This window comes from Larus michahellis, chromosome 1 (assembly GCF_964199755.1).
Source record: "Larus michahellis chromosome 1, bLarMic1.1, whole genome shotgun sequence".
Taxonomy (NCBI): domain Eukaryota; kingdom Metazoa; phylum Chordata; class Aves; order Charadriiformes; family Laridae; genus Larus; species Larus michahellis.
Window position 1 is genome coordinate 141100475 of NC_133896.1, and position 16552 is coordinate 141117026.

Here is a 16552-nt window from a genome sequence, read left to right on the forward strand (position 1 = left end):
CTCATCCATTTTACTGGAAGTTCCTTTTCAGACATCATTTCTGTCTGATATTACAGTACCAGAAATAAGTATTAGCAATTACTTCAGCTTCACTCTTTTCTAAAGCCAAATATATTTTGGAAAGATATCAAAGCATTACTATTTGGAGAGACTTATGAAGGAAGGGGACTTTGCAGATGATAAAGATTTGCACATTCCCCAACTGCATTCATTGGCTTTACGCAGCAGAAATAAAAACCAGGATTTACTGCAGTCACACTTTTCTACATGAAGGTAAAAATCTATGCATACACTGAGTGCATCTGTCTTTTCATTCTCCTTTATGCTAACAATGGCCGTTCCTTCACTTACCTGTACATAGAGATATTCAAAAGCCACTGGATCTCTTCTTAAAAGATCAATGGGATCCTTTGGGACAAAGCTAATCCTGAAAAGACATCTCATCTTATGCGAGCTTGGCCTCTGGGTCACCTAGGACAGTGCAATAAACATATCAGAGCTTGGCAACTCTGGTCATGCAACGCGGTCTGTAGTCTCAGGCACCGGGACACTGCTCCAGAGCCACATGGTAGCAAGAAAAATAATTCTATCCAAAAAAGACCTTTACCATGGGCTCCTTATTAAGTTCTTCACATAAAAACATCATCTATCTAGTCTTGTGGAGAGACTTTTAGGCTCTTAGAGGCATGACTGCCCAATACAACTCAACCTCAAAGCAACAGAATTCACTCATTCAAAACCAGAGCGAAAGGAGAAAACAGACCCTAATGAAAACCACCCAAGTGAAATACAAAGTGAGATGTATTGGACCAAAATACTCATAAATGAGAAGGGCTAGAAGATTTTTTGGGAGTGGTCACATTTTATTTCTTAGACTGACTGAGAATACAGGGGAAGCACAGCTTAGAAGCTTCTATGCTCACTTTCTCTAGCTTGATTTAATCCACTAGACAATTTGTAAGAAATTGGGTCTTTTGAATTTTCCTGGGTTGTTCTGGATTAAGAGACCTACCCCTAGACTTCCAACCAAGACAAACCTCTCCCAATACATTAAAAATGAAAAAAACCAAAACACTTTGCTTGTCAGTCAGCAAAACTTTGTTAAGTATGTAACACCGTAATCTGGGTATATTCACAGGGGACCACTGCATAGCTAATGAATAATTGGATGAAAGGGTAACAATCCAATAACGCCATTGTAAGTCATGGTCAACAGCAACATTGTAACGGCAAATTAAAATACTGCTGATTTTACAGGAACGTCAAAGAAGAAACCCTCAGAATTAATGTAGTTTATGTAGTTTATTTAATTAGGCTAATGCAGTTAGAGAGTTAGTGTACTTTATAATCAACGTCTTTAATTGATAAAACTATGCTTTTAAAAATTTCCAATGAAGTCCCAGTCTTGCCCTAACATTTTTCAAAACCTGTGTTTATCTCTCATTGTCTCTGACCTCATTCCTAAGTATCTAGGCATACTCCGTATGTATAAATAAAAGCTCTGGATGGGATTTTCGAAAGCTCAATGTGTTGGTTTACTCTGAGCCTTCTGATTTCAGTGGGAATTTTAGCAATTACTTCAAAGAGAGACAGCTAGGCCAGGAGAGCTAGTGCTGAGTACCTCTGGATATTGTGCATTCATTAGGTAGCTTATACCCACAAAAAAAAGAATGTTAACATGGCAAAGTCAAGTGCTTAAAGGTTAGAAAATGCCAGAAAGACTGTTACTGGTAACCTAAGCTCCTTCATACCACTACATGGACTCTAGTTATATGATCAAGGGACTTCTGGGATTTAAGTTAAACATTTCCCCGCTAAGAATCCTTTTATCTTCTTTTTTCAGATTTAGGTGAGATTTTAAAAATACCAATGTTCTCCCAAAACACAGAAATATCATGGAAAATTTCAGGCTAAACAGTTTGGCTAAATGATGATAAGAAGCTAAAATCAAGAGTCCTCTGCTGGGAACTGTGAAGCAACTTTACCTCTAGTCACACCTGCGTGATCTAAGGAAGAAAGTCACACCAGCATTTTCTAGGTCACAATTCCTCATCACTGAAGTGACATAATGTATCGCTGCATAAACAAGCCAAACTTGGCTTCATCAGAAAGAGTATTATTTCCTGTCACCCAGATACAGATCTGTATAATCGGATGAGAACCAAAGATCAAAATAAGGTTTTTAAAGGAATTTGAGCAGACTGTGGTTCTCAGAAATGTTACCATCAATTTCCCAGCTGTTGAGAACATTTATTAGCTGGGCCACAGAGAATATGAAAAAACTTTGATAAATATTGTCTAGCTTTCGGGCTGATCTTTAATGAAGTTTTTAATACTTTTCAATGGCCCAATGAAGCAATGAAATATGATGCCTATAAAATAGAAAAATAATTATTTTCTGTGAGAACTTGATTCTTACAACCACATCTAAATACTGCTGCTATTTGATAGACTGTATCGAACTATAAATCTTGCAGTTAACTCACTTGAGTAATTAAAAAGATGGATAATTTACTGATTAACCCATCCCATTAATATCTGTTTTCACATATCATTACACAAACCTGAGTTAAAGTCTCCTGTTCATGCAGCAAAAGGAGTTTTGTTCCAGATCCTTCAACTCTCTGCTCCAGCATCAGGGAAAAGTGTTCAATACACTTGATGGAAAGCTTTTCTTGGAGTGTTAAGATGACATCCTAATTAACACAGGATTTATAAAATGTGCTTAAATTCATGAAGCGCTTGGGACCCGGTTCTTCACTGCCACGCACCCTGCATGTACCCAGCACAGTGTGGAAACCCAGATGTTAAACAGGACGACAGTCGCGTTTTGTGCCTGTTCTGCACGAGTATACTGGGCTTCACACACGTTCACCCAGCAAGAAATCAGCACCTTTATATTCGCGCATCTCTGAGATGGTATCAGACATGCACGTGAAAAACATATACATGGAATTGCTGTGAGTGGACAACTTTCTGTGCAGTTTAACATCCAAATTATACTTGAATGGCCCATATCTCTGTCTCCCTGGAAATAAAACCTCTCCATCAGAAAAGGTGAGATCGTCTTGTTGCTCTTCACTTACTGTTGGGGCAGGGCACCTGAGCAGTACAAACCGAATTTATATGTTCAGCAAAAAAAATAAATGAATAGCCTTTATTTGTTCTAATGGCAAGGGCTTTTTTTGAAGTCCACTTCTTGATACTTGTGTTTAATGGACATTCTTGAGTTTTAAATGCTGACAGGAAATTCAACTGTGATGATGATACCTGTGCAGAACAATAGCTCTAAATTCAGGGACCACGTTAACTTATAGCAAACCCCCCATTTTTAGAGACTTTTAATTGTTTTTTTTTCACATTGGATTATATCTAAGGGTAATTAATTTGAGAACAATTGTTTCTGAAATAACAGCTAAACAAACCTCCTCACAAAACCACTCAACCAACCCCTACTTCAATTTCATATAATGCTTCATAAATACATGCAGAATATTCATATAATCTGTCAAGGTATCTTTAGCTTTAGTGAATGTAGTAGAAAAAAGAAATATATAATAACCCATCATTTAAAAATAGTTTCACATTATGTTGGTGAAAAGATTAAAACATTTCTATCTATCCAAACGATATTTAGAAACACATATGATCATATGATTCTATGATTCTATGATAAGTATACAGATGGATAGGACTCACTAAGGAGATCATGACGAATTTTAATCCAAGTGCTTTAACATAATTTAGAAAAATGAACTGATCAATTACAGTGTGTTTATGGAAAATCAACACCAAATTTGTGGAAGGATGAAAAATGTATGTAGGAGGATGGAGACAACTCTGTAAAATGTAAAGAATATAAGACAGTATTAATGGACTGCAAGCAACCACTCTAAATAATGGAGGTTCATATTATACTGTTCTGACTAACAGGGAGTTTATTGCTTACACGTTAAATCTACTTTTATTTATAGTCCTGCTCAAAGACAAGGGGTATAACAGTAACATGAAGAGACATAATACTAAATGTAAGTTTTTAAGAGGGAGTAATAAAGGCACTGTTTTCCACTACCTGTCTTAGGCCTTTTAAAATATGATGCTAAGGCACGCAGGCATTGAGTTACTGAACAAAATTTTTTGCTGGCCGATTCTTTCCTCCGACAACAATAAGGAAAGCAAGGACTGCAGGCAAGGCACTGGTTGCACCCTTGTTGTTAAACGGTAAGTTACTGGACTGCTAAGGGTGCAAAAAAACCTGCATTTGTCTTGAATCAACTGGGGCATGTCTGCTTCACCTGAGTTTAAGAAAAGAAGCAGCAATCCACACCCAGCCATCCACAAGGAGGAATATACAAATACATACATGCAAGAATATGTAATATGGAGCTGTGCAGCCTATGGAAGATATAATTGCCTCAGCTAGATGCAAAGGAAATTATTGCTACAAAAAGTCAGAATGACTAAGGTCAAAGCAGGCTTACAACATCAATACAGCTAGGTCGCTGAGCCTACGTGGGCTTCAGATTAGATATATGGTCTTACACTACATGACATACCCATGAGAGAATTACTCAGAACTAATGTAGTGTGATGGCCAAAGACTGGTCTTCAGGGGCAAAATATCCTGGAACAGGTTGATTGGTTTTATGCTTATAAAAGAAAATACTGGGCTTGTGGGCCTTAGAAGTGTATGGAGACCTCATTATCTACATGAAGCATGTCTCCTAATTCTTCACCCAAACAAATTCTCAAATGGACTGAAGGAATTCAGTATTGCATGGCTGTAGAGTGGAGGCTTGTATCCATTGCCCACACTCAATTTACACCTAAGGTAAATATACGAACTATAAACAGATATTGCAACCCATTTTTCAGTATAACTTCAATATCTATTATAGAATCACAGAATGGTTTGGGTTGGAAGGGACCATAAAGATCACCTAGTTCCAACCCCCCTGCCATGGGCAGGGACACCTCCCACTAGACCAGGCTGCTCAAAGCCCCATCCAGCCTGGCCTTGAACACTTCAAGGGACGGGGCGTCCACAACCTCCCTGGGCAACCTGTTCCAGTGTCTCACCACCCTCACAGTAAAGAATTTCTTCCTAATATCTAATCTAAATCTCCCCTCTTTCAGTTTAAAACCATTACCCCTCCTTTTGCCTTCAGGCTGGAGTAAATTTCCTGTTGTTTACCTTAATAAATCACTCTTCTTGCTTGTCTAACTGATTGAGCATACTGCTGAATCACAGCGAGCAGAAAAGCAGTCTTTCTTCGAATAAGCTTTACATATTAAAGCTTAAAGCCAGCAAAAGCTGGCTAGTGCAGCTGAAAATTGCATCCCCAGCCTTCACTGATCATCTCCACCCATGCATATCTCTTGTCTCAGTGTCCCAAGCATGCATGCTACCATGCGGTGAACTAGATTTGGTAGCCAATGTGTGTTAAACCTAGCTCACCAAACAAAAATGCCTGAGAGAGTAGCAGCACGCCCAACAGTGCTAGTCATGCTGCTTACTACGCTATTCCACGGCACTCACAGATAGACACCGCCGCCGCCTCTGGTCCAGGAACCTACATGGAACAGTGTCAGAGACACTCCCCAGCAGCCTCAGTTGTGTGCCAGGGCTTCACCTCTTTATTTCTCTATGTGAAATGTGTTATGGAAAGCTTAGAGGGTATTACACTGAGACAAGCAATTTATCACCAGCGTAACCCTACAATATCCCATCCCAAGTTCACTGGATGACAAGCTAGATGATATTCCATTAGCAACCAACATCTTCATCTCCTTAGCTCCTGACTTTTGCTGACAAATCATGCTAGTAGTTGGCAGCATATCAAAATGATAGGACCACGTAATTTTAATTACACGCCAGGCACGTTAACATGATCATTTCTACTTCTTCCTTCATTGACAATACAATACATTTTTAGCAGCAGAAGTATGGACCAAAACCTCATTATTTCTGAACTATGAGTCCAGCCCCAACTGACACGCTAGTAATTTTATTCTTAATGCATTCCAAGTAAATTATAATTATCGAAGGTCTTGGAAAAGAGGTAACTGGTATTCTTGGCATTGCATACCAAAGTATATCTAGCCTACCTTTATTGAAGTGCTGCAGTCAAACCGGAAAGATTTGGTTTGTCCATTTTCAAGATACACCTTCAGAACATTTGGCATGAAAAGAAGTGAATTGTCCTTAACTGTTTCCTGCCAAGCAAATTAGTGAATCAGATTACAACATGTAACAAGGGAAAGTTAAATGTTGTTCTATAAAGAAGGACAGCATTCAGTTGGAAAGGTAACACCTGAAAAGGAGTGTGTTGGCTCAAACTGAAAGCAGAATTAGCAATGCCCTGTAAGCGTTCAGCCATGCTCATTACAGCTGCACTCTATAGGGCTCTTTCCTGGAAAAATATAACCATACATTTTATGTCCGGCTTGGAGCATTTTCTTTCCCTAAATACTACCTCTCTGACAATAAATGCTACTCTAAAGTTGAAATATTTTTGATAAAACAGAAAAACAGACTATTGCTTCTCTGAATATAGCAAGCTATATAGTGTCTTCAATCTACGAAACGGGAACTGCAGATGGATTCGTAAGAATTACAATCAAGATGTTCTACATTCTCTTTATAGCTGGATATTAAATGCTAATATCTGTCATCATTAAGAAGAGTAACATATAATATTGCTACTTAACTGTGATGATTTGTAACAAGGATAGTAAAATAAACAGGAAAAAGGAAGGTGAACAAGGCTTTTTGTTTTTTTTAAAAAAAAAGTGCAAAAATTGCTTTTGATAAAATGCAGTATCAATTTATGTTTGGAAGACAGTTGGATAAAGACATCAGTGCGGACCGATGTTCTGGCGAATTATGAAAATGAGCCAGGAGTTCACATTTAAGGAGGAGTTCCGTGCCTCTCAAAGGAAGGCTGACTTTGCCTGAGGGCCGGAAACAACAAGTTCAAGTAGATAAAACAAATTTTAAAGAGGTCTGTAAGGTAATGTTAATCTGTTTTCCTGACATGCTACTTTCTCTTGAGTTTATGAGCTTTCCTGTTACAAAATTGCCCTGAAAAAATCCCAAGCAAGCATTATCAAGACCATAGAGAAATACATCTATGTGCTATCACCACAAAAGGCGTTCACTAGCATTTCAATTTTATTTTAAGAAGGGACAATTTTTTCACAATATTATGGGCCCAACAGACTTTGAAAATGGATCTCTTAAAAACTTTAGAAACAGAAAAGCACTGCCCTTCACAAGCCTATCACTGTTGTTCTTACCATATAATACCCTCACTTTCCAGCCTTGAGGCGTACCTTTGGATGAAATGCTCAGTCCTTCCCGAGGTGAAATAGTTGAATACTCACCGACACCTGGCCATTGATAATTACTTCTTCCGAGAAGCGCACTTTGACAGGATTGGACTTCAATCTTGCCTTTTTTGCAGCACTAATAAAAGCTGATTTAGGAGACTGGAAGGAAAAATGATGACAAGATATATCACATAATTTCAAGTTAAAACCTATCTTTTTCAGTTATCATCTCCCCTGCTTCTCACACAGTGGGAGCTCCACGTATACAGCAACACTTTGCAAACCAGTCACCAAAGAATGGAAATACAGTCGAACCGTGATGCCTCCCAAGATAATACATATGCACAAACACATAAAGAATCACTGATGCATACTGCGCATACTGAAAGTTATCCCACTGTCAGACTGGAGCGACAAGAAGGGCTCTCGGTGTACATACAATTTCCTTGTAGTGCCTCCACAACGACTGCTGCCACCAAACTTGTTTTCATGAACGGACACCAACCACTGACCAGCCAGTGACCCCTCCAAACACCGAACGGAAAATTTTTGTATAATCTATAATCCATAGATACAGATACACACAACTTTTGCAAGAAAAAGTGTCAGAGTTCTCCAAGCACAGTGTATTAGCCCACTTCAAAACACAGATCAGAGCTACCAAAAGGCACCTGCGGGCTAGCAGGTTTCCCGCTACACAAGCCCCATGAAAGGCTTGGCTACAAGAGATGAGACACGTTTTGGGACTTCATGGGTTAGAATTTTCTTCTGGGACCTAACTGACTTTTACCTACTACATTATTCAACAGATTCACCTGTGATCACGTGTTCAGCCCTTGGAAAAAAATTCTCTCTCCATTTGAGGAGTGTGACTAAGAACTAATTTTTGGTAACAAATTAAATATTCACCATCAACAGGATTTCCATTTTAAGCACCAGAAGCAAGGCAGTTTTATTCTCAGGTCAGTTACAGAGCTTCTGGCACTGCCTAACTCCATAACCATGGTAATGGGCAGTGGAAGAAATCCCAGCTTTGGATGAAGATCACTGGGCTCCTTTGGGCTGGGTTTTGGTCCACTGGTTTCAGTAAAATGTGAATTAAGAATCTTATGCTAACTCCTGAACATATAAATTGGTTTTGGATACTGCAAAGACTAAGTCATGTTGCTTTGCCTGTGAGAAATTAATGCAGACATCAGTGATGATGATCCTGAAATAACTTCCTATTATCAATGTGGCATGACAGCAGCCCTTGTAAACACAGAAAGTCTTGTCACCATCACTCAAATCTTGACTCAACTAAAAATCTGCAGGAAGGATGGAGTAGTCCAAGTCCACGTGCTCTTTTCGTCCCTGACCTCTGTTGAAACTGCTTAAAAAGTGGTGTTTTGCTGTTTTGGGTTGTGGGGTTTTTTGGGGGTTTTTTTGTTGGTTTTTTTTTGTGATACAGAAGCCTTGTTTCTAGAAACTGGCAGGAAGAAGGCTTTAGCTCGTTTCTGTATGCCACTGACTTATTATCACACCGAAAACGTGGTAACTATTACCATAGGCTCAGCATCAACCAGTGAACAAGGAATGAAAGATGCCACATTCTCCCAGGAAATATCAGAGCCATTTGGTAATTCCTGGAGCACGAAATAGAACCAAGAAATAAAAATTAATGCTTCTTCACTTTTACAGTTAATTCTTTCTTACGTCTTCTCTAGCCGCTATGACCATACAAATCTTTATTGGTAACAGTAAACGACAGGAAATTCAACCCCATTACCAAACCAAGCCCAGATTCCAAAGCCAGTGCTGAAAAATGCAGAAGGTCCCCCAGAAGATTTGAAGCAACCACCAAAAAGAAAGAAAGGAAAAAAAATTAAAAAAAACCCCAAAGTTAATGTCTTAGGGTGGGGGACCCAAAATACTTCTTCATCAAGAAGGGACAACATGGAAACGCTGAAGAAGCATGCTTACATATTGTACTCTAGAGATGAATTCCTAGAAAGACACAGTATACAAGAATACCATGATTAACATAACAAATCTGCACATGCCTTTTCCAATTTCCCTCCTTGCCACGTAGTCCCTTTGTGCAGTGTGCAAGGGGGACAGTCTATAAGGCAACCAATTAACAGACTGGAACCTGTTGATTCCCACTGCCACGGGGCAGCACAGCTATAGGAGTAGGCTACTGGCTCTCTCTTGTAAGGGCAAGGGGAAAAGAGTGGCTTTCACTTACTCTTCTTGCTGGAAGAGGCTTTTTACAGTTGTTTGCTCTTAGTGCAGCTGAGTCACCAGTCTGGCCTCTCTCTACAGGCAGACTGCCAAATTTTCTTCTGGATTCTAGCAAGGTTATTCCCATACAGCAAATCTGGCAAACCGCTATGTGGCTCTGTCGCACTCTACAACCTCTCTTTTCCTCTCTACAACCTCAAAAGACATTTGCGGGGGGCATAAACACTTGAATTATGTCATTGTAAAAATGTGATAGAGGAGTCCAACACAACTGAAAGACCTGAATGTATGTGAGTTCCCAAGAACCCCTCCGGGACGTGGGGTTTAATGTACCTATTGCACAGCCAGGGAAGCACACCATGGTCTGCCTTAAAACGTGGGGCTTCCTTCCCTTCCCACTTCTGCTGTGGCAACATGGTCAGGACTCCGGCCCCTTGCCAGACACTCTGGGTGAGCCTGGAAGCAGATTGCTTTCCAAAAACCTTCAATCTATAAAACAGGGGTATAAGAAAAACCACAACAGCTGCACCAGGCATTTGGGGGAGCGTTCTCTGCTGATTAAAGGTTTGAGTAATAACACAGCTCTTGCATTTAATCGCACAATCTCATTGTTTCTACCTCTGCATCAACTTGACACTTGACGTTTTCTCTTTGAGAAAGGAACCGTTTCAAAAAAGTGCAGCAAATACCCAGGAAAACAGTTGGGTTTGATTGTCGAAACTTGCTTGACTAACAAAGCATCAGCAAGATGATGTGCTGCTCTATTCTATTTTAATGTCCTCAGGTTTGTAGGCCAAGAATGCTACCAATTAATGATTCTCAGAGCACCAGGTTCATTTGTTTCTGATAGTTGGCCTTTTAGCCAAATGGAAGCCATTATCCCCAGTTAATGACCTTAAGCAGGGGGTGTTTACACTAATGCAGAACATTTATCACTGCAAGTAAAGTATTTGCATTGTCACAGATAAAAACAGCTTAATTAGAGTGACTTTTGCAAAATGAGGGAACACATTTTAACAAGGAGTCAAAATACTTCAAAACCCCACAAACTTCACACTGTGTGACCTAAGCATTGTTTCATGCTAAAAGTTCAAATTTATCAGGACTTTAATTAATATTTACTTGTTTACGCAGAATTCAGTAAAAATTCAGCTGATTATTTCAATGCAACCCAGAGAAACTGCCAACAAGAGAAACGAAGCATTGCACAGAGATTTGCTTGGAGTAAATGATAGTAAAGAGTGAGACCCTTCTTTGAACGCTACTTACTAGGGACTGCAATCAATGGGCATCCCATCAGCAGGGTCAAAACATGAGAGATTGCTATAACAAGAGGAGGCTTTCTGGAAAATGTTATTTTTCACATTTTCTGGACTTTTCAAAATTCGATTTTTGTCAGTGGCATTATAGCAGGTCATTTTCGGATAGCTCTTAGAAACAATACCCTTCATTTTGAGGGAAACTGGTTTTCGATGAAAATAAGAATGTCTAGTACTTTGTCCGCTTTTGCAGGTAAACTGTAATCTGGGGGAGATTCCAAGTGAAATGGTGTTTATTTGCTGCAAAAGCCCCTTTGAGTGCTCTTGCCAGTAGAGGTGCGGTAACAACAAAACCTTTACTCATGCTCAAGAAAAAGAAGGATTTAGCATTTAGAAGAGGATAGTGTAGTACTGAGCTACCATAAAGCAATGAAACGAGGCAGCAGTACAGAACAGTCGCAAGGTGAAAAGAAAACCTGCTTTGTGACAATGACTGAAAATCTGACAGATATACCAAAGTTTTAAATAGCCACAAACTGTATATATACAATCAATTTTAAGTTTGTTACTTAAAATTAGTCATTAGTTTAATATGAAATATTACGTTTGTTAGGAAATAAGGAAAAATTGCATGACCGCAAAAATGTGTTGACTTCTTGGTCCATCCCTGAAGGCAATTACATAAGACAAAATTTAGCAAGCAAATAAAACGTGAATAGGAGGAAGAATTAAATTTATTAAGTGGAACAGTACATAATGCCCAAAGGCAAACTAAATACTGCCATTCATAGCTGTGAGCAAGGCTGAAACAACTACACTGTCTCACAAGAGCATTGTAGAAGAGCAGGTAGGGACACGGAAGCAATAATGTGGAGAAGTTTTACCATGCAGTAATTTGTTATAACCACAGGGCACTGACAGATCATCATCAGGAGTATTTCTTTGTTAAACTCTTAGCACAAATTTAATTGCTGAAATAGTGGTCAGATTTGGGTTCTCTCTTAAAAGCTGGTGATTTATCATCATAGACAATTATATTTTACTATTTGCATTATTTATATTTTCCTATTTTTAGATGGTAATCGCAGTTTGATCATTGGTCCCATGCACATATAACACGTACCTGTAAGGCAGGGAATAGCCAAACCTTATTTGAATGCACGCATTGAGAAAATACAATCCATTCCATCTATAGTAAATGACAGCCTAGTTTACTGTGATTGTCCCAAGAACCATGAGTGAAACCACAGGTCGGCTTCAGACTTTGTGGAACGTGCAGCCACTGCAGCTCATCTTGTGACTAGATGGGCCTGGGTCATCTATCTCAGTGTTTATTAAATGTGGAGGTCCTCCATAAAATCCCCTCCCCTGGCCTTTTGGGATTCTGCCTCTCCAAAGTTCCTCCGTTTACATTTATGGATTACTCCTTCACATCCAGGATTACCTCTCATACCCAGGTGACTGCTCTTAATCAAGTGCAGGAAAGTGCAAAACAAGACAGCCATTCCGCACTACTTTCAGCCCTACAACTCTGCAAGGATGAGGACCTTTGGGAATGAAAGAAACCTTCACCCCATACAAACCCCGGCTAAAATGAACAAATGAAGGACTAGATGAATGATAATGCGCTTGCGATGGGAAAAGGGCTAGTGAAGAGGGAAAAGAGACCTAATGGAAACTGGCGGGGGACAGGGAGGGAGAACTACAAGGAGAAAATGATGGATAGGGTGAAGGGGCTCTTTTCCACTTTGCTGAAACAATTGACATGGAAGTTCAAGCTGCATTTTCCCAGTCTTCACTGATGAAAAAATCATGGTTTTTGCACAACTACATTCCAGAAAAATCCATATACCCTAAGAGGAGGCCTCCAGAAAGACAGGTCAGGAGCAGCAGTGCTTACTGAGATTTGCACCACACACAGACGGAAGAAGAAAGGCTGCACAGCACAGTTCTGACAAGAGAGGAGGCTGCTTCAAACAGTGGTTGGGCAGTGGCCATGGACCAGCCCACACTTCCAGGAGGCAACACAGTGATATCAGGTTTGCCATTAACCACACTGTGATCCTCTCTGGTGTAGGATCAAAGCTGTGTATGGAACTGACCACATGAAAAACCTGATGTGGAAGTTATGCAGTGGGAAAGGTCCTCATGATGACTGCAAAAAACCGTGCCCATTCAAAGAACAAAAGCTATCATTTCTATATCAACTTCACAACTTCTATCAGTCAAAAATCATCTTTTTGATAATGCTCACTTGTCTGACTTCCAAATGATTTCTAAAGCTATACCTGGGCAGTCTTTTTCACTTTAGATTTTGAAGTCTTTGTGACAAACCTGTTTCTTTTTTATATCCTTTACAACCACAAGTCTAGCTATGGTAGTTGCTGCTCTGACACGACTCCAGAAAGCAACACAGCATGAAAAATACTGTGAGATCCTCAGTAAGACTGTGGCCACAATCATTACAATTCATAAATAAGTGTTATTTATCACAGCTTTTTCTGCAAATGTTGTGTCTCAGACATATAACTGTGTTATAACATGAAGCACCTCCTTCAAAACAGAAAAAGATCTTATCCTTTTCCCGTTGCAAAACTTATGCACAGCAAAATCACCATGGATCTCAGTTGGGCCTGGACTACATCCAAGGAGCTTAAGAGACTAATCATGAAAGCAACCTATCAAATGATCTCTACGCATAAAATCTGAACAGATATCAAAACAGGCAAGTTATTTCATTTGAGTAATGCTTAAAACTTAATAAGGCAACAATCAGAATGATAGTCCATTTACAGAATAAAATGGTCAGAAACGATAATCAAATGCCATACTTCCAGAAATCAAAACTTTGAACTGCTTCCACTGCTTTAGCTATTCAGTGACCTCCTCATGAGCAGTGGTGATATGAACGTAGCAGAGATTTGTAGATTGAAGGAAAGAAAAAGATAGCCTAATGTTTTGGTTTGGTCATAATTAAAATGAAATTTTAATGAGTTTAAGCATTAAACAAAACTGAATGCACTTAAGCAAAAATGATCTGCAAAAGCTTTCAAAAAGTACTAAGTGAACTACAGAGTACTATAAATCTAGATTACATCTACTGTCACCTGCAGTCATAAAGGATGGTTACTTGAAAGCATAAAACCAAAACACACTCTAAATAGCGCAAATAAAAACAATTAAGAAACAGCACTCTTGTAATCTATCTTGGCAGATATTTTTCATGCAATGATAGAAAGAAAAAGGTTCACCATCAAGAAGAGAGATCGATGAAATGTTTGTAAAGATGTATTTCTGCCAAGAATGGGGAAGAAATTCAGTCTTTATTTAAAAGCTCTTACTTTTCCTTTGTCTGGTTTCTACTTCATCTTTCCAGTTTTATTGGCAAAATAGTAAAAGGAAAAATGGAGGAGGCAAAATTAAAGAAAAGGGGAAAACACAGGTGCATCATAATTTCTGAATACATTGTTTCCGAACTGTAAGACAAAACGTATTTGCCACAGGACCCCCCTGCACAGGTGACCAGAACAGGTACACAGCTGGAGTGCAGCAACACGCAGGATGGCAGAGCTGAGAGGGATGTCACCTAAGAAACAGGCTCAGGCACTACTGACAGCAGTGCTGCGGTAGTATGAGGGCCAGCACGGGCCAGGTGTTCAAGGCGACTCAGGAGTCCGCAAGAGATTTCACAGCCCAGGGTTTGCATAAACTGAGGGACCCTGCACTGCTTCGGGGCTCAAAGTGGGCTGCACACACTGGCAGCACCCCAACTGCTCCCCATCCCTACGCACACCTTCATTTCCACTCCAGGAAAACTTGGGCTTGAAAGTGATCAGGGAAGGATGCTACGAATCAACACAACCCTGGTCTGGACAGGTAGGGAGGTACAATAAGAGTACGCAAACTGGAGGAGATCTGCAGGGTGCAACAGTCCTGCAGGTGAGGTTCTCCCAACTAAGCTCATGCCACTGAAGCATCTTGACTCTGGGATAAAAATTGGTCAAGTAAAGCTAGCACTGCTATGCATACATCAATTGCATCTTCTGACTGCTCTGTGGACATTCTTGGGGAGACAATCTTCATGCCTATGTGAGATAAAACATCCATCACCCCGAAAACACGTATGCTTTGTCCACTGAGATAGAGCTGGGGGACCCTGACAGACATGCCAGAGTGGGGCAACACAAAAATATGTATAAGATGGGTACATCAGCCCAAATGGCTGACAGGACAGCAAAGTGTTTCAGTGCCATTCCTAGCTCAGCGACATCTAAAGGTAGTTCAGTTATCAATTAGCCTTTGGTGCAATGTAATGAGAGGAGCAGATTCTGCCTTGTGGCCTCAAACAGGGCTTGGACCCAGAGAGCTGGCAAGATGCCAGGTCATGACTTCCCTTCTTCTCCAGCTTAAAGGCTGGAGGAGGACCCAATGTGTGCTGTAAGGTCTCCAGTTGAACATGGAGTGCACAGCTCATTTGGGTTTCAGCTTCCCTTATGTTCAGTACATACAGGCTTGCTCTCATACCAGCAGCACAGTGATAACAGGCCCCATCACCTCACACACATGTAGTACCACACTTTACTGTCCACTTTTAAGGGCCACGCATACCTGCGCTAAAGCACATGCCCCTTCTTCACCTGACATTTAAAGAAAAGCCTGTCCATGGATGAAATAAGGCAACCTGCACAAAAAAGGCAAGTGGGTGAGGATTTCTCTTCCCCAATATTATACATATTCCCTGTGATCAGAACCATTGGCTGCAATCCAGCAAGCTTTAAAGGCAGTTAGGTTTCTTTATTTGGTCAGACCATGCCTGGGTTTTCATTTAAGAAGGCTGATGTTGACCAGGTCCCTGCTCGCCTTCCTGCCAGTGGTCTTCCTGCAGCGCAGCAGCCCCTGCCTGGTTTTGCTGGGAAACGCGTGCTTTTCCCCCATGATTTAGCTGCTGTGCAGAGCGGCTTCTAGAAAGGGTACAGGACCAGCGTAACTACATGGCCACCTCTAAACTAGCCAGAAAGGCTAGCAAGTAGTGCGAAGAGATACAGCCCTGACCAAATTGCATTTGCAAGATGTATATTTTGGCAGCTTCATCAGATAAACTCGTTTTCACATCTTTGTGTCAAATCCATCTCATCTCTTATTCTTGGGTGAAAAGGATGCAATTGACCCTTGTTAATCAAAACTGCTGTGTATCAGGCTGGCCAACAGGGAGGTGAATGGACCCGTTGCATCTGAAATCACTGCTGATGCATGGCTGCGCATGGATGTATGGGAAGAGAGAGATGTGCTTCCTCCCTGGCTTGGCTTATCTCCATTTTCACCTGTCCCTCTTCAAGGATGTGTTCGAGCAGACAGGTCATGGACCTGCTCCCACAAACCACTAGGCTCTGAGGTGGGCTGCAGTTTCTCCCTGTCCCTTCGAGCCAGCCTCACGCAATCATCAGTCTGTCTCTTCTCTGCCCTCACCTCCACGCGCCCCGCGCTGCAGACACAGGCAGAGCCCTCCCTTGCATAAGGTCCAGCTGGTTTGATACAGCAGCAAAACTCTGTGGGACCAAGGCAGAATTAAGAAAAACCCAGGAGCTGCAACAGATCAGAAACTGAAGCAGATCTCAGCCTCCTGCTCTGTTTTCCTGGTATGAGTTTAAAGATACTATTATTATTTAACTTGCTAATGCAGTCTTTGAGTGCAGGACGCAGTAACGCAGTCTTAAACATCACCTTTAGGAGACGCAGCC

The 16552-nt window shown here is 40.6% G+C and overlaps 1 protein-coding gene across 4 annotated transcripts in view; it reads right to left on the reverse strand.

The window, feature by feature from the left end:
- Nucleotides 1–16552, reverse strand: part of FRMPD4 (FERM and PDZ domain containing 4) — a 304950-nt gene that overhangs the window by 14823 nt on the left and 273575 nt on the right. For all 4 annotated transcript variants that reach the window (XM_074606470.1, XM_074606445.1, XM_074606459.1 and 1 more), the window contains exons 6-9: nucleotides 7387–7491; nucleotides 6109–6216; nucleotides 2565–2696; nucleotides 352–471 (exon numbers count right to left, since the gene is read on the reverse strand). In XM_074606470.1, the coding sequence (XP_074462571.1) occupies nucleotides 352–471; nucleotides 2565–2696; nucleotides 6109–6216; nucleotides 7387–7491 (465 nt within the window). The remainder of the gene's footprint in view (nucleotides 1–351; nucleotides 472–2564; nucleotides 2697–6108; nucleotides 6217–7386; nucleotides 7492–16552) is intronic.